Below are 19,243 nucleotides of genomic sequence, written 5' to 3'. Positions count from 1 at the left end.
GGGAGTATGAAAGGGAATTAGAAGGCAATGTGGGAATTTATTAGCCTTTACGCATGTTAACCATACGCAACCAAACAAACACCCCTTTGTACCTAGCTAGCTCTCTCTCACTCCACTCGGGTCAATGGATCTGTCTTTATTGTGTTGTACTGTACGTATATATAATATACATACTCTTTTTATATAATTACATTTTTATTTATTTATATAAAACTCAATATCTCACGAGAGTTTGAATTATAATAATATTATCCTTATGTGTTTAACACAGTAGTCCATGGTCTATGCTACAGTTCCTACCCATCCTAGCATGAAAATGGAATTTCACCATTAATTAAACTAAATACTATTAAACATGTTGAGAGAGAAAGAGGTAGACAAGCGAAGAGGGTGGGGGAAAAGGAATCACACATGAAGCCTCTCTCTCTCTAACATTTTTTTATCCCGTCGTCTCCGGGAAAGGAAATCAAAGTGACCATATAAATTTTCCTTTTCTTTGATGTGTGTATGTGCGTGTTTATATATATATATATATATATATTGTGAGTGTTTTGACTAGAGAGAAAGCAACCTTGTTCTAGTGTCATTTTCCGAGATATACTCTCGAGTAACACCACACCCAAATCCTTCTCTTTTCCATTCCTTTCTGCAATTCTCTCTCTCTCTAGATACAAGAGTCTTTATTTACTTCAATCATCATCGCTGTTTGAGTTCTTTCCTTTACTCGAAGCTTGACAAGTTAATGCAACCAAAGCGGCTATCAAATAAATCCCCAAGAAGATCAAAAACAAAGTTGTGTATCAGTCCCTTTTCTTTTCCTTTTCCTTTTCTTTTTACAGTTGTGTGTGTGACTGTGTGTTCTTTTTCTTTTGTGCTTTGAAAACCATTTCAGATTAACCTGAGAAAGTCCAAGAAAACCAATTAAAATGCCCTTGGAAGGGATTTTCAACGAACCCTCTTCAAACCCCCCACCTGATCTCTCTCTCCACATTAGTCCTCCCAACACATCATCTTCAACCAATGAAACCCGTAATAAGACCATTTCTATATCTATATCCCAAGCTCACACCGACCTCTCTTTAGCACATCCGGCGAATGCCATCCATGAAGACACTGGCCGGTGTAGAAGAAATTTCAGCGACCGAGGAGGAGCCGAAGAACCACCGCCGACACGAAACCCTTATCATCATCATCATCATCAAATCCACCATCCCAATAACCATTTAAACAACATAAACCATGGGGTGTCGCTGCTGGACGTATCGGACGGCTTGAGGCCGATAAAGGGTATTCCGGTGTATCACAACCGTTCATTTCCCTTCTTGCCCAATTTGGACCATACCAGAGAAAGAGACTCCAAGATGTCCCTCTACCATCAAATGTTTTCCCCTCAAGTTTGGTCTGCTTCTTCTCATCCCTCTATGTGTTCTTCTTCTCCTTCTGTTTCTCACTCTCCTTCTTCAACAACTTTCTTCGGAGCCAGTTTGGATCAAATGCCCATCTTGAACTCCGGTGGGCCTAATCCGTCTTTGTCGAGTTACCGGACTCCGGTATCCACAAGGTTTAACGGGCTCTCATCGTCCACCTATCAAATGCACCACCATCACCACAACCAGTATGGGGTTGGGCCTTCTGAGGCATCTCATGGGATGATGAGATCAAGATTCATGCCCAAACTCACCACCAAACGGAGCATGAGGGCGCCCAGAATGCGATGGACAAGCACCCTTCATGCTCGATTTGTTCATGCTGTTGAGCTTCTTGGTGGTCATGAAAGTATATATAGATTCATATATATATATTTTTGTTTTATTGAAATTTTTATTTTTATTATTTTGGGTGTGTTTTTGTTATTGATGTTTTTGTATGATTTTGGTTACAGGGGCTACTCCAAAGTCAGTTCTTGAGCTCATGGATGTGAAAGATCTCACACTAGCTCATGTCAAGAGCCATTTACAGGTACTACAAAAAAGAAAGAAAAGCTGATTTTCATCCTCTCTCTATCTCTCTTTCTGGTCATGTTTGGGAAGGTCTTGGTCTATCCTTTCGGCACGGTAGCCGATGAATGCAGTGAATGAATGAATGAATTTAAGGGAAGAGAAGAGGGAAGTCTGATGCTCTGAGAGAGAGAGAGAGAGAGAGAAAATGAGAGAGAGAGAGAGAGAGCCAAACAGAATGATACAGACAAAAGTAAGTCATCATTTTTCAATAATAATACAGCTCATTACTATTGTAACAAACATCAACCTCGTGATTAATGATGAAATCGAGACAAGACCCAGAAAAGCCCAGAAGGTGATGATCGATCATCGATCACAGTTTTAGAGAGAGATATAGAGAGAGATCTGAAATAGTAATGGGTACTGTTTTGTTTTTTCTTTTTATTGGTTTCTCTATTATATATATATTTCTTCTAATTCTATTTAATTGTCCTTGCAAATGCCTTCCCAATGACTCTGCAGATGTATCGAACTGTTAAAACCACTGACAAACCTGCAGCTTCCTCAGGTATGTAATTCGTATAGATTTGACTTTGCTTTCAGCTTTTCTTTCGTTTTTATCGATCTTTTTTCCTAGCAACCTTAGTTTAAATTGTTTTATTAATTAAACTCACTAAGCATTTCATAATTTTGTACAATATAAATTAAAACCCATTTGGATTTGGAAAAACAACTCTTTAACTCTCTCTTCTATCCCATTCTACAATTTAATCCCTATTGATTTTGTTAACATCATACATATATATATATATATACACACACACACACACAGACATGCATTGCATAGAAATTAATCGATGGACATTTTTTTGATTGTTCTTGAAGGCCATTCAGATGGGTCAGGAGAGGAAGAAATCTCCCCAGTAGCCGGTGCAACGGATCGAGCCGGCTTCCATCGATTTATTGATCAAAGTGGGCCGTCTGATGGATCTTCACAGCAAGAAACAGACTACCTGTGGAGTAACTCTTCAAGGTGTGTGTAATGTGTATATATATTTCTCTCTCTCTCACACACACACACACATATATATATATATTTTGCAAGCTTATAAGTTAAATGAGCATCTATATACACTTGAAGCTGATGAATACAGTAGTGGTAGTACATTGATTTCCTTTATCTTTTGCATGGTACTATAACTTAGAAATGCAAACCCACGTCCACCATTTTTGAAGAATAAAAGTGTTGTTCTGGCAGCTTTTGCTTTTGTTGTGTTGTGTTCGTTTGCTCCTTCCTTTTTTAATCTTTTTGTTTTGGAAGATTTTGCAAGTGTGTGATGAGATTGGGGTTATAATTAGATAAAGCTACAAACATTATCAAATGCTAAATAGGATCTTAGAAAGCAACCATCGCTCCACTTTTTCAACATCGTTTCTGTTGAAACTATGTACGTACCATTTCTTATTAGTATTAGTTAGTACTATACATTAGTAGTATCAATTATTAAACTCTTCTTTCTTTTCTCTTCACGAGGACATTGCATATATAGCCAAAAAGACCAGTACTGCCTTGACTGAAGTGTCTCCTTTTCAAACATATAATGTTTCACTGTATCTATATACACACACATGGATTTGGATCCTATTAAATAATTAACCCCTCCAAGCTATCATCTACTTAAAACACAATAAGGACGGTCCTTTGTTGTTGTGTTTATGTAAAAGATTAGTGTCACGGGATCTTATCCTATGTCAGGCTTATGAGGATGGGAGCAACACCACCTAAGACGGATTAAGCTTTTGAGTTGGGAGGCAAATATATTCGTCAAACTTTAGAAGTACCACGCAATTCAGTATTTGTCATTGCAATTATATTTTCCAAAAATTTGTATGTTCCTGAACAAATTCAAATAAGTTGAAGGCTTTTTGTTAGACGTAAATAATTCAATACATGTCTCTCAATTGCAACACTTGCACAATAGGTATATTAAAGAAGTTATTGTCTTATACAAAATTTATGTTATATATATATATATATATTGAAAGGTTAAGCGAATGTATGTTGTATTGCCTGCAAATAAGTTGAGCCCCATTGTTAGACATTAATGATTCAATACATGATTCTCAAATGCAACAATTGCACAATAGATATATTAAAGAAGTTTATACAAACTTTATATCATATATATAATGAACAGTTAAGCAAATGTATGTTGTATTGACTGTTATTGATCATAGAGACAATTCTAATTCATAGCAAACTAATTATTTTTTTCACGGCATATGGTACAAGTGTTGGTGACTTTGAATCAGGTGTAAATATATAGATTGATTTGCAATTGTTAGTGATGAACCTTCTTTTAATCATTTGATCTTTCTTTTTTCTCCGGGTAAATTAATCATTTGATCTTGTGAAGCTCAATTCATGGATAATTGATGGCTGCCTCTGCTTTGCCTTTTTAGTTCAGAAATTTATCATCCTTTAGCTTGAATATGTTCTTCCTAATTCCAATTTTTATTTCCTTCTTTATAATGGTTTGATCTAGCCTTTAACTACTACTTAAAAAGATGAAAGAAAATGAAAGAGAAAAACAGAAGAGAATTTTCTATTATACCAAGTGTTGGTATGGCATCTTAAACTGAAAGTGAACAAGGGATTAGGTGTTTGATTCATAGAAAAATAATAATACTATCAATTAGAATTGCAATATTGATAGGTCTTCCAAGTTAGTTGATATTATTTCAATAAAGTCATTCATAATGAATTAACTAAGACCATTTTTAAAATACAATGTGATGGCATAAATGTAGAATATTAAATCATCATTTTTCGTTCTTCTTTTATATCTTAATTTTCTGTGTGTGTGCATGCATGCGCGTGTTTGTTTGTGCCTGTCATGTATTAACTAAAAGGAACAAAAATCAACTAGGAGTATGCAGATTCATATTAGGGTTTTTCCATGCAGGTAGACATTGTCGATTCATTACTGATTATGAAAATGTAATTGATCCAAAAAAAAAAAAAAAAGGCTACCCTAAACTTGTATTACTTTAAAAGTATTCCTCAAATTAATGCAGTTTTTTTTTTAACTTATTATCTCGTTTGAGTTAATAAATGTTAATCAATCCATGACCATAGACGAAAATATATCATACATTACTTTTGCGATCAAAGTAATAAGGAAAAGCCATAATAATTATCTTTAGATGTAATACACCAATGTTAGATGATGATTTTAACTTTTCCCAGTGTTAAAAAATGACCATGTTTGATAATGAATGTGAATTATTGCAGAATTAAACCTAGCTCCTAGATTCTTCATAAATTTTTTACCTTCTGACTAATGCTTGAAGACTGGTTTTATTTGTTATTTCAGTAAGGTTTGACATTTATTTCATTGAAAAAAAAAAAAAAAAGAACATGACATAATTAATCAAAAGAAAGTCCAATCTCACTAAATTGATAGAAATGTGAAAATACTAACAAAAAGAGTATTAATATATAGACAAAACTAGTGATACATAAGTGCATCGTCTGTAGTTGCACTGAGATACATTTGTGGACTTTAAAAATAAGATCATATGCATGGAGGTGCAAGTAGATATGAGAATAATATCACAAGAACAAATAAATCTAAAGAACAAATAATCTAACTTAAAGCATTATCTAATATCTCAATTAATCACAAACAAAAAATTGCAAGCAAGCATATATATATATGCAGTATGAAATGAGATTTGCAGGCTATTGTTGTTGTGCTTCATCCTCTGAGATTACTATATATATATATAAATTTTTAAGGACTTGTATTGAATCTTGCTAGTTAAGTTCTATTGCCGTATGATTAATTAGTGATCATTGCCATAATAATTGAGGACTAACTGGTTTTATTTATTTTTTAATTTTAAATTTTCAGCAGTAATAGAGAGGCTTGGCTGCAGACTAACTCAACTGACATGGATGGGCTCAGGCCATCAGCCCTCCCATTGCAACAAAGATCCAGACACCAAGTAGAGGTATTGATTTAAAATCACTATGTCCTACATATATATATATATATATATATATATATATATATAATAATTTGAATAAATTAAATAAACCAAAACTCTTAATAAATAAAATAGTTTCCATTGCATGGAGGCACATATGTTTTCCTTTTTTACTGCATGGCTTTCAAAAATATGGAGTAGTTTGAAATTGGACCAAAACACTTTTGGCTGAAAGATAACTACATATCCAATGCATTATTAATGTAGGAATGCGATTTGAATCGGTTGAAGAGCTATTTAGGTTCTGATTTGGAACGAAAGAATCCAAGTTTGGAGTTCACGCTGGGCAGACCGGACTGGCATGACAAAGAGCATGACTGATTATATATATATATATATATATAGCTATATATGTATAAACTCGATCTGGTTCTCTTCATTTTTGATTTTGCTGTTGGTTCATTACATTCCTTCATGCAAGAAGAGATTGAAAGGCATAACTACTATATATATGAAGAAGCTAGCATTGGAGAGGAGGAGGAAGAAGAAGAAGAAAAAAAACAAGAAAAGCTATTCTTCTTCTAAATCATTGCAGGTGCTGCTGCTGTGGAAAGTTATAAAAGATGTTTCACGGTTGTACGTTGCCATCTCAAAAGCCACCCAATATTTTGCTTTGATTGTAGGGTCGGTCCATGACGACACAAAAAAAAAAAAAAAAAAAAATTGTCGTAGTTTTTTCCCATAAAGTTTGAGGATCTAATACTACCTGTTCATTATGTATGATGATTAATGTGCATCCCAAAAAAAAAAAAAAGGATTTGTAGCCCCAGGAGCATAGCAGCGTTGGCAGGGATCCAGAAAGTAAATTTTTGAAGTCTCGTTTTCGAACCGCACCCCTGACTTGAATGGTGAGTGTGTTATGGAACCGATACACGTACTCAGAGAAAAATAAAAAAATTGGATTTACATTTCCACGGGCATAGTGTTTCATATTCACCAATAAACCATTAATATTTTCTTCTCCATTTTTTTATTATTTTTCATAATTGGTATTCACACATGCACATCTCTACTGAAACTTAAACTTTTGACCTTCCTTTAAAAAGTAAAAAGTAAGAGCTTAATGCCGCTAGGCCACCTTTTCCGTTTTAATTTAGACTTGTTAGGCTATCTACAGAGGAGCCAAAATAACTCGTATTTCTTGGTATTTTAAGCCGATTCTGGTTTTGTGTGTGTGCCTGTTTGTTTGTCTGTGGGGGCCGCAAGCGTCTTGTTTGTGTCCCCAATTTATATATATATATATATATTCATGATATAAACATTGGTTTGCTTTTTTTGTCGGCCACGTTCTTCAATCACTGATTTTCAAGATAATAGGGAATAAGAAACATAAGATTGCAGAAGCTTCTTCCAGCCCGATGTGTGTTTGCATTTGTGTTTTTAACTAGCAAGAACAAAGAAATATCAGAGGATATCTTCCATATAAAACTACAGATGAAAGATTCAAAATCAAAATCACATTAGCGGTACCAGACTCAACCACAAACTTGTTAATATAGATATTAAACAATATCATAGTAGCAACATTATCTCCATGGTTGCTAATCTCAAGAAGATGAGTCAACAGCATAAACAATATCATAGTAGCAACTTTATCTCCATCGTAGATGATCTCAAGAAGATCAGGCAACTGCATAAAACATGAATGAACATATCTAATAATGCAAACCATAATTTTACACACACGCCACACTTTCTTTTGACAGCTACACTTCAATCTGACACTTTAGGATCATGATGTCGTCGAGCATGCCGAGCAGAAGAGTAAGATGAAAGTGCTAAACCAGTCGCGCTCACTGAGTGCACAGCAAGCCCCACACTCTTCTTCGACGCCAACCACACAGTCCAAAAGAATCCAATCCAACCTGATCCAAAACAAAAAAAAAATTGAAGTGCCAAGACAGGAATTAGATAAATCTTAGCAACATTAGAAAACAAATTTCATTTATGACATGTCAAATATCAAACTGACCTATCATATTCATGTGGGACAAGGAATGAGACAAGTGATAGTATGTTCAAATATGTATCATTGGGGCACTAAACACACACATAGAAACCTCCCTAGTGTGATAACATGGAGAAAAAAAACTCAACCAGGGAACTCAACTCATCACTTAATATTTTACCCTGAATAGTCTCATTTTGAGGACCTAGAATAAGAGAGTCAACTAAGGCAGTAGAGGAAGAAGCACAAGAACCAGACAAATAACTCTACCTGTAGCTATCATAACAGCTATGATTGCTGAAATTGTTGCTGTGGAGATAACAAATATAGCCACCGATAAAGCCCCAATGTAAATGGCTGTCACACAGGCAAAGAAAAGAGCCAAGAACCCTCCTGCCGCAGCTAGAGACACGAGAAGAGAGATTACAATGGCATTGATCGTTGCTGCAAGAAAGAAAAGCATGAAGACTGCTAATCCTGTCAAAGTAAGAAGAGTGATAGTCCCCACCTGCATCAATATCAGAAAGGAATCAAAGAGAGATAAAAATAAAAAATAGAAGGTTCATTTACATCATGAGAACCACTCAAGATAAAAGTGCACCAAGACGTAACAACCTTTTAATCGTTTTGGGTAGAGAATTCAATTCAATCAAATTAATAATGAAGTAGAAGCAGGCACATCGAATACCTAAATTATCTTTAGCATTAGAATATTCCAGCACTATGTTCAGTTGAAAATATGAGGAATGACGAGATAAAAACATAGTAATAGAGAATAAACAGAGCATATAGCCACAACGTTAGTAACCATAAGCTATTGTGTGGCGAACAATGTAAGCAACAAATGAGGAATACTAGTCATTTTCATAGCATTAAATGGAATCAAGATGGAAACAGTTTTCACACCATAAAGATTACAGACTGACAATAAAACACATCACAAAAAAATGTGCGACACAAATAGCATCAGCAAATAATCCCAAACCAGGGACAGGATGAAAAGAGTGCAACAAGTTTTCAGTTTCAGTCAACCCTCGAGCAGCAGGAAGAAGATCTCAATATCAAATTTGGATAAAAAAAGGAAAACATACAGTGTAGAAGGGGAATGGAAGGAAGAGGAAGAAAAGAGAAGAGAAAGAAAGAAGAGGGAATTATGTTGTGAAATCCCTTAATTGAATAGAAAATTCGGGAAGTTTTCAGACTTCTTTGGAATTTATTCTCCATAGCATTTTATAAAATAATAAAATTTGTTACACCGAAAAGCAAGTTTGAGCTCTCATCTTCCACTTACCAATAGTATGTAGTTCAAGTAGTTAAATGATGAAACTACACAGTAAACATTATATTGATCTACTGCACAGCTTCTAAACCACCCATGCAAAGAAATCTATGGGACTCTGCTGTCCTTGCTTGATTTTGCTGAGATTCTGAAGATGTCATCTCCAAATTTACAAGGAAAAGCCATTCCATCCTTGAGTTCGTGATAGTTTTTGATCCATGCACAACAAAAATCATCTCAGTAGGCATTGGATCTGGTTTGGATGCTGTTCTCGAACAAAACAATTCTGAATGGTGTAGGAAACAATTTTTAGATTTGCTTCAAGACTTTAAACTTGTCTTGGTGTGCTGCTTTTGATGTAGGAGAGAAATAAAGAAGTAGAAAGGAGAAAAAGGAGAACGGGGGAAAAGCATTAGGAACATAAAGAGGAAGAAAGTAGAGGAAGAAAATGGATTTGATAATAATTTATTAGAAGAGGAAAGGAAGGAAGAGCGAGAAGAGAATAGAAAGAAAAAGGGAGTGAAAAGAAAGAAGAGAAGTTACAGAAAAGGGGAGTGAAGAAGAGAGAGAGAGAGAGAGAGAGTAAAGAGGAAGTAAATCTATAACTTTTTTTAATTCTTCAGCAAGATAATTATTTTTTTCCACTACACGAAGGCCTTTTATAGGCAAACCAAAAGACATAAATACTAGGATAAATACAAAACTAATAATAGAGAACCAAAAGAAAAAAATATATAAGATAATAGAAATGCACCAGAGTTTCTTATAAGCATCACATCTAGGGCTAAAGTTGCATTATACAATCTTAAAATGCTTACAAAATAAAAAGTTATTCAACTAGCCTTTACATCTGAAAGCACCTCTCTACAGCGCCAAGGGCATAGCCCAAGGGTATTTCTTCCTCCTCCCACATGGGAGGTTGAGGACTCAAATCGCCATAGGGAAGATAGTGAGTATGTGAGGATGCTGGGTGTGTGTCTTATCAACAAAAAATAAACAAACTATGCACTTTATGTACCTAATGATTCACAATTTCTTTTTAACTAAATGTGGAACACCATCATAGTAAAATCTCCACAACTATCAAATCAATGAATTTCTATTCATGTTTATAACCAAGTAAGCATGCATCTTTTAAAAGGCCCAAGGGCTCGCTAAAATTGTAAAAAGGTGGGAAAAAGTTGGGTGAGTCTTATGTTTGAATTTTTCCTAGAAGTGTATATGCATATGCAAATGTATATGGATATATGAGAGATCTAGAAGACAGTAAACCTCATCTTTGGACTTCATACGGCAAAGTCATATAACAACTTGTAAACAATATCCAACAAGTGCTATAAATGTGTTTTTTTTTGACAGTAATATGAACTATGAAAGGGGGATGCACTTTTAATAGTTCAGTTGGCTAAATGGACCTTTTACAGTCTTCTCAAGGTAGAATGAAAATTGGCCAACTAAAATCAAGTTGAAAGAAATAGAAGAAGCTTTTACAGTATGCTTTTCTAGATTTGCAAAAGATAAAAGGAAGAAGTTAAAGATAATTGCAAACAAAAAGGAACAAGAAATATCTTCACAGCGAATTCACATTAACTTGATATGTGAAAAAATAACTCAGGACAAGGGTCATCTAACAATGCCCATGCTCACCAAGAATCTGTTTCTGCTACAGCATTCAATTTCATAAGCATTCCAAACAAAATCTTTCCACGTCCTCGTGTATGGTAGAGATCTTTACTTCAGACATATGGAAATAAATATCATCGATCTCTCAGTATTAATACATTTTCATTATCAGAATATGGCAGAGATAAGATGGAAAGTATAATTACCTGTGCTATCATCAGGTATCGTGTGTACACTATAATCTTTTATAGTTTCCATGCCATATCACATTCATATGCAAAAAAAAAAGGGGAGATAACAGAAATCAACCAACCAACCCACCACCTCCACCCCCCCCCCCCCCCCCCCCCCCCCCCCCCTTCTCTCTCCCTCTCTCTCTCTCTCCCTCCTCCTCCTCTATCTTATTTGTAGCACCCATAATCTGACAGCAATGGTAGAAGCATAAAGACCATAAGTGGGGGGGGGGGGGGGGCGCCATAACATGAGGATATTACTTTCACACTTCTCTCTCTCTAGATATCTATAGAATAGAGAGAAGGATCTGCTGCATGAACAACTCAAGTCTGCATTACATGGGCTCTACAGGCCACACTGAGTCTTTCTTCCAAACGAGCCCATTTATCTTTCGATTTGGAAGATCTGAAGGTGAGCGAGATTGGCACAGCAGCAACTCTTTTGTTGAATGAGCAGGCTGGTGAAAATACAGACGGCGACTCAAATAATTCAAGTGGGAGTTCAGTGATGGTATTGGGTCAGCTACCTTGCACAGAGTATGTGTCAAATTTGGTACAGGTCTGGTTGCATATTCATCTACTCCCAAAATCTTTAATTATGGGGATAGAGCTGTATCATCGAAGTGTCCAATTTTCCCAATCTCTAACATAACTAGTTAGATATGGCTACATGTATCTGCATGATAGGGGAACATCTTAGGCTCATAATCCACACACATATCCATGCCAAGTCAAATCTGACATGAGTATTTCACTCATTTCGAAGAATCATATTACATAGCAGGTAAGGTGATCAAGAAGAAATTGCTCTCTAATCCCCCAGTAAACCGACAATTCGCTCAAGTTGGTGAGTGGTTTTTTTGAACAAAATCAAAGCTTTACTTAGGTGAGTATTATAGAGCCTACTTATGATAACAGCAAGAGGGTTTAACAGATTTTGGAAGTCTCAAAGATGTATCATCCAGCATTTAGCTGCAATTAGGACAGATGCGAGACAGGGACTGAGAACTGAGAAGGTTGATATTCTTTTTCCGGTAAATGAGAGGGGTTTAATGTTGCCACATCATAAAATTTAGTCTTTTTTTCCCCTATAGGTATAAGTTACACAAGCACCCATTTGTCCAATTGGGGACTTCACCATAACCTTGAAATAAAAATTTCACTATAATGCATTACCGAGAAAGCTTCAGAAACAAAATCAAACCCATGAACTAAAATTTCAAGAAAAGCCTCATATTCTGATTCCTCGCCAGACTTTCACGGCATAATCAATTCAAACCAAAACTCAAAAGAAAGAAAGAAAACCCACATGAAAACAAAACTCATGATCAAACAATTTAACGTAAATTCAAATAAAATTTCACATACTGTATGTATAAATACACACAGTTTAATTGCAGAATACTCACAGATATAACAAGGAGGGCACGGAGAGAACTGCCACGGCGAGTCCAGAGGAGAACGTCACGACCCGTGTTTCTCGAAGCTTCGCCAAGGAGAGGTACGTTCTTGCAGAAAGAGGATTTGATCCGGTGAAACACATGACTTGGTGAATTGGGATCGGAAAAGAGAATCTCAGACATCAGATTGTGGAGAACGGACGAGAGAGTGGGTAATTCTTGGTGGGCCCCCCTGAAAGTGTAGGATTCGTCGTCGTTGCCAGTCACCTCCACAAAAACGCCATTGGGCTTCTCAGTGGCATCGCTGAGTTCTGCCATTTTTCCCTCTGTAAATATCTCCTCAGTTTGGGACGAAGATAGTTCTCCACTACTTTAATGATGTGATTTAGTTTTTCTTTGATTCGTGGATGATGATCTTTGCACATGTGCAGCCACGTGGATCATCTTGGTGCATCACATCCCTTCATTTTTTATTACTATTTTTTTTTTTAAATTCCTTTTTCTATTTGAGCTATGTATTATTTTTAACTTGTCAAAACGGTTGTCTTGTCCATTATCGTTCGATTATCTTATCTTCTGCCACAGAAATTGAAGATGACACGTGTACCAATCACTGCCGTTAACCTTGAATTATAGTCCTACTTAACCGTCTAAATTTTGATCAATTTTTATCATCAATTCCACTACATCGCCACTGCCCGTTACTTTCAGTCATCATCAATCTTGAACTTCAATTAATACTATGATTGCTATCCACCTAAAAGTCCTTTTTCTCTTCTTCTTCATTCTTTCTTCTTTTCTTTTTTTTCTTTTTTGTTTTTTTCAGTCTAACTTTTTAAAATCATTTATAAACACAAGTCATCATAATTTTCCATTTTAAATATTGTTGGAATGAATAAAATCATATTATGGTAATTGTTACAGGGCTGTCAAGGGGCTAACAGTAATCCATATGAGAAAAAAATAAAAATAAAAAGAATATTACAGTAATTTTTTTTCGACAATTAATATAATATTGCTTATGAAAATATATATATATAATATTAATTTTTCTTCATGTCTAAAATAAAAGGTGGTGATATCTCTTCCTTAATCTGAAAAAATAATAATAATAATAATGAAAAAAGAAAAAAAGAGGTGCCTCATATCTTCGAAATACTTAGTACAAATAAGTCACACAATCTTTCTCAACAGGAACCGTTCTTACTCTCCGAACGCACTTCCGTTCTTACTCTGTGTGACTTAAATTTTATTGTTTTCACATTCCCGCTTTTGAATTCACTCTCGCTCCTCTTCCTGCTCTATGTGACTTTGGGTACAAATACTCCACGTTGTCCACATTCTCAAATCCAGGATCTAGTCTTTAAAATGAATTCCATGCAAAAACTTGAGCAATAAAACTATAATGCAAAACTTAAAACAACTGAAACAGCTCCAACAAGTAATTCTCCTCTTTCACAGGATATGTGAAAACCCCAAACCATCAGAGGCTTTGATGTCACATTTCAGACAGTTTCCTTTATTCACAATTAGTTCAAAAGGCAATATAAATCCTATGAAGAGAGCAGATGTTCTACGACACAGACAAAATAAAGTTGCATATAATAGTTTCAACACTATAAAACCATTAAAAGATGGTTGCACAACATTAAAGAATTTGAATAAAATAAAATATAAAAAACCCTAAAACGACACATTTCAAGTATAACATTGGATTGACGAATTGAAGGCAGAAGAGAACTTCTGGCCTTTGTTGAATACTCAGGACACACTAGAAGAAATAGGACCTGGGAGACTTGAGTGTACATGTCCAGCAGTATGGTCAAGGCATCTAAGTGATGCCAGGGTTAATTTTCCCATGTGACAGACTTCCTGGGAATTGCTGAACTGCCAAAATAACTTCTTAACCAGCATCATATTTTTACCTTTCTCATATCTTGACAAATAAAAACTTATCATATAGTAAAATGAGAAAGTACAAGGAATATGCGGTAAAAGATGAGAAATACTCCACATTGGAAGAACAACGAGCAAACCAAATATCCTGGGTCTTCTCTTGTCCCTGCACTCAGGCTAAACAATATAATTACTAAATAAGAGTGGTCACCCTATCTTGCACATCTTCAATCATAATAAATGCATAAATTCCAAATAATCTCCATTCGTGTCTGGCGTCCCAATAAAACGAGAGACACCTGCTTCATTTGAATTTGAATTTGAATTTCTTTTTAGACAGTCCCAATCAAAACTCTGTTTTTGAACTAAAATGTTCCATCAAGTATTAAAGCATCCATACAAGAACATTAAAAATAAAATAGAATTTGCCAGTGAGACCCTAAAGTCTAAATTTTGTTGGTCCACCTCCAAAATTTACAGGATATACAACCATTCTGCCTAGCAATTTGGCTCAAAGGGTACTTGCCAGTGATTTTTTAGATCCCCTGTTATTTCTCCCCAACTGTGCACCATGCAGATATGGTTGTAGCAAACAACAACTTAACACATCATAGCCTCAAAAGTCAAACCCCAAAACTTTTTATTCCACTCAACTCTAAGTAAGTTATGTTCACAAGAAATTAAATCATTTCCCACCACCCTCATTCACTCCCTTTGGTTTTCAACTCTATCTATACTCGGGAGGTCATATTCTATTTGACTAATCCAATCCAGTGAAACATATCTCCAGGCATGTTTGCAATGCTTTTGGTACTCCTCCAATCCAAGCAACTTTTTCCTCACCTATAATCCTCTGATAATCAGTTATTTCATATCTGACTTCATGAATTCTCCACATCAGTCCACCCCCGTTAATCCTCCCATATGTTAATTATAATTTCAATATTAAATAAATTGTGATGCAGAACTTTAAGACTGGAATGCATATAATGTTTCAATGGCTTCTCACCCATAATTATTGGAGCATTTGCTGATACTCATTGCTCACAACAAAAATATCTCAGAACATGTCAAAGAATAATCAAAATAAATAAATAAATAAGTAGAAACCCTCACTTAAAGCTTTTCCTACTCACTCCTGCATTCGCTATAAGAAAAGGAATAAGTATCAAGCAAAATGGTGAGGATTACAAGCCCTTCTGACTATCCAAAAGGCATTCCTTGTTTGGGTCAGGAACTCCTTAGAAACTACCAAAGGAAAAAATAGAATTTGTCCTACTTTACCTCTTATAAAAATTTATCCTATGAATTAACTGAATGAGAATTTGACGGCAAGTCTATTTGATTAACACCACCTGAAGTGTCTACTGCTTGCCTTTATTTTGGAATGCTACGCATCAACCAACCCTCATTATCACATCAAACAGAAAATAAAGAGAGTTAGTTTATGCATTTTTGGACCTCTCTACAAAGCAGCAGTTTTCTTGTAAAAAAATGGTGTTATCTTTGAACTGTAGATTCATAAAAAGGCGTCAGCATCTACTTCATAGCATACTGACCATTATACAAAATGACTAGTGTACTAGGAATTCATGGTACAGAAAGAATGTCATCAGATCATTAACTATTGATTTATTTATTAAATTATGAAGCCTTGATGAGAGTCCAACAAAATTGTTCCACAAACATTCAAACAGATCAGTGTTTGACACACGCCAAGAGTTTAATAAGCTAGTAATATAGTAGCAAGATTGTTATAGCTTAGGGGGAACAAACAAACAAAGTAGCCATGCTTTTTATAACCACCTTACAGATAAACGAACTAATAGCGTCATCAAATTGCAATCAATGAATTCACCGACTGTTACCAGCTTATCCCATATGCCACTTCAATAACAATATATGGTTTTTGCATCAAAGACCAACTGCACACAAATTAGCTCAAAAGACCAAAGGCAATATAAATCCTATGAAGAAAGCACACAAATTGCATTAAAAAAAGTTGGAAATAATTGATTAAACTTTTTTTCTCCATCCAAAACACATAATGAGGTGAACAAAAGCTACTGAATCTGAAATTCATTTCTCACAAACATTACTACAAACACTTGGCACAAAAATATATATACCTCCAAAACTACAACACGAAACCCTTGAGATAATCAGGGTCACGCTTGGCACGGTCCTGGAACTTTTTGAACCATCTATCCAGTATATCCATTGGCACAATAAGCTTGCTACCATCAACACCACAAAACGACTGCATGAAATTGAACAAATTCTCCCCAACCTTCATCGCCAATCGCTCAATCCGCTTCTCCGCCACCACATCAAGAGAGGGCAACGAAGCAAGGTCCTCGACGGAGACACCGATCTTGGCGGAGAGCGGGGCGGCATCGGGGGCCATGAGCTGCAACTGGCCTCCCGGCTCCGGCCACGGCAAAGACAGCACCGCGGAGGGGCGGGCCAAGGTGACGGCGCCGCAGAAGAGGAAAGGGGAACCGGGGGACTGGATGTAGACGGCTAGGGCTTTGTCGGGTGGGAGAGAGAAGCTGTTGAGGAGGAATATGCAAACTTCAGTGATCGAATCGTACGCCTCCCCTACGCAAAATAGAAGCAGGCGGTGATTGATTGTTAGGGGCCTGAGGCATGTTAAGAGTAGATAGAGAGAGAAAGTAGATCGTGTGCGTATGTAGAGAGAGAGCTTACCAACGAAGGTGTTCATGTCGAGGACCCAATGGAAGGTGTCGATTTGATTGAAGGTGGAGATGTCGATTGGGAAGCTCCGGTTCGGAAACACCACTCCAAACATTGTTCAATTTTGCTTTGTTTTATGCGTGCGTGAAGTATGTATGAATAGAAAGATGCGAGCTTGTGTTCTTCAGAGATGAAGATGGTGATGTAGGTCAAAGTAGAGTGAGAAAGTTCGAACCAGAGAGTCGAGACAGATGCTTATATAGGAGATGAAGGGAGTGAGGAGGACCATGGAAAGAGTCCAGCAATTTCCAGAAAAGTCCAGATTTATTGGTCGGTCGGGTCGGATACCCGATACGTGGAACAATAAAAACAATTTTTCTTTATCTCGTGGAGACTGAATCCTAATAAAAAAATTGTTAAAGCAATTACGCATATACTTTAGCTTCACCGAGTTTTGAACTCTCGACTTCTTTTTTGGGAGGAAGTGATGAAATAGTTAGGCCATTTGGTTCTTCCGTGAGAAGGGAAGATGAGGGAATTTGTTTTTTATAAGGGAAGTAATATTAAAATTTTATATTTATATAATAAAAAGAAAAATTATTAGTTAATGAGGATATTTGTCCATACTAGATTGGATATTTGTAACGAGGTGATCAACAAAACAACTAAAAATTAATATGGCAGTTTAAATTATAATCAACCAAATAGAGGAGGATCCTTACATTTACTCAAAAAATAATAATAATAATAATAATAAATAAATAAAATACAAGTGATTTAAAAAGTATATAAAACTTATTATATTACTATTTTGAGGATTTAACACCTGTTTACTTTAAGAATGAGATATTGTACTTTTAAATCAAGAATGTAATTGAAGAAAGAATTTTATCTCTCTATTTGGACAGAATCTCATTACATTTTCAATTAAAAAAAATAATTCTCCCCTCTTCTACTCTCTTCACTGCCTTTTTATAGGTAATTACAAGTGCTGCTAGACTATCAGTTTTGGGCCTTCTTTCCAATGGGCTTGGCCTTCTTTAATGGAACTAAGTTTTAAATTTAACATCAATTGGATTTTATGAAACAACCCAAAACTAAGCATGTATATATACATATTGTAATTCTATCTTGATGCTTGCACTATTACTGCTAGTATCAACTGTTGGAGGAAATGAAATTGTTGATGGTTATTTTAAATGTCTGTAATATCAACTGCTGAGTATTGAATGATAATTTGAAATAATCTCATCATTATATCTGTTTGAATGAAACAATCTAAACTGAGTAAGTTTGTGTTTATACAGTAACTATAATTCTTGATACTTACATTATGTCTGTTAGTATCAGTATTAGATATAAAACTGAATCTGTTTATGTATATATCTGATTCTTTTTATTGATGCTTACACTATGCCTGTTAGTATCAGTAATGGAAATATGGATTTAGCTGATGTTTACTTTAATTGTTGATGTTATCAACTGCTGGATGATTGGATAGTATACACCGGTATGGGACGGTGGTATGCTAGGGATGGTTTGGTTTCAAAATACCAAAACCTACCTACTCTGGATTAAGAATTGGATTAACTAAAGGTTAAGTCCTATTAATTGTAGTGTCATGGCAACGACTAGTTGAGCGGCACTACTAGGATTCGAGATGGACTTTAAATATATTGTTATGGTACCTCGATATGAGCTTGAGTCTCAGGATCGACGGTTAGGAAGCGTATATGCATTGGGATGCATAGCTGGATACGATGGTTAGAGATGTACGCTGTTTAGGTATAGGTACATATGCCCACTTTGTATGCGTTTTAGCATGTTACCTCTATTCAGGTTGAGACCGGCCTGTAGTCTAGTGAGAGTCCTTTAGTGTGACTATATATATATTTACGGACTATTAGCTATTGTTGAATTGTTTAGGATGTACATGCGTATCGGACCTCTGTTTGGATTGTAGTAGTATAGAACTTGCACGTGGGCCTGACCCACTTCTATTTTTCAGGTACACAACAGTTCCAGGCTTAGATGTGTTCGTGCTGAGCAGAGGTCTCTATTCACTCTTTCGACGATGTAGGGCTCTCTCTATAGTTTTATTTCTGGATGTTTATTACAGTTGTTCTATGATCGGTTGATCAACTATACATCAACCTTCGCAATAGCACGAATCA

General features: G+C 35.7%; 3 protein-coding genes across 4 annotated transcripts; 1 reads left to right on the top strand and 2 right to left on the bottom strand.

Annotated features, from left to right (window-relative positions):
* Window positions 1-361: 361 nt before the first annotated feature.
* Window positions 362-6,958, top strand: LOC132286390 (transcription repressor KAN1). 2 transcript variants are annotated; one of them, XM_059788724.1, is made up of 7 exons: window positions 363-792; window positions 893-1,776; window positions 1,883-1,959; window positions 2,463-2,508; window positions 2,826-2,973; window positions 5,858-5,957; window positions 6,201-6,958. In XM_059788724.1, the coding sequence occupies exons 2-7, from the start codon at window positions 927-929 to the stop codon at window positions 6,312-6,314; spliced, it is 1,335 nt and encodes a 444-aa protein (XP_059644707.1). In that variant the 5' UTR covers window positions 363-792; window positions 893-926; the 3' UTR covers window positions 6,315-6,958. The 2 variants fall into 2 exon arrangements, with proteins under 2 accessions (XP_059644708.1, XP_059644707.1); XM_059788725.1 differs by having other exon boundaries at window positions 362-1,776; window positions 5,861-5,957.
* Window positions 6,959-7,428: 470 nt separating this feature from the next.
* LOC132286391 (uncharacterized) lies at window positions 7,429-12,852 on the bottom strand. Its single transcript, XM_059788726.1, has 3 exons — window positions 12,486-12,852; window positions 8,212-8,449; window positions 7,429-7,858 (listed from the first exon to the last, which is right to left on the bottom strand). Exons 1-3 carry the CDS (start codon window positions 12,792-12,794, stop codon window positions 7,707-7,709), a joined length of 699 nt encoding a protein of 232 aa, XP_059644709.1. The 5' UTR covers window positions 12,795-12,852; the 3' UTR covers window positions 7,429-7,706.
* A 3,507-nt stretch (window positions 12,853-16,359) lies between these two features.
* LOC132286392 (protein OPI10 homolog) lies at window positions 16,360-17,342 on the bottom strand. The gene is made up of 2 exons (XM_059788727.1): window positions 17,082-17,342; window positions 16,360-16,973 (listed from the first exon to the last, which is right to left on the bottom strand). Exons 1-2 carry the CDS (start codon window positions 17,182-17,184, stop codon window positions 16,510-16,512), a joined length of 567 nt encoding a protein of 188 aa, XP_059644710.1. The 5' UTR covers window positions 17,185-17,342; the 3' UTR covers window positions 16,360-16,509.
* Between the last annotated feature and the right edge of the window lie 1,901 nt (window positions 17,343-19,243).

The sequence above is a fragment of the Cornus florida genome, unplaced genomic scaffold (assembly GCF_030987335.1).
Source record: "Cornus florida cultivar Cherokee Brave unplaced genomic scaffold, ASM3098733v1 CherokeeBrave_3.0.0_Hap2_Chr11, whole genome shotgun sequence".
In the NCBI taxonomy this organism is placed as follows: Eukaryota; Viridiplantae; Streptophyta; class Magnoliopsida; order Cornales; family Cornaceae; genus Cornus; species Cornus florida.
Note: the sequence above shows the minus strand (reverse complement) of the source record. Positions and strands in the feature narration are given on the sequence as shown.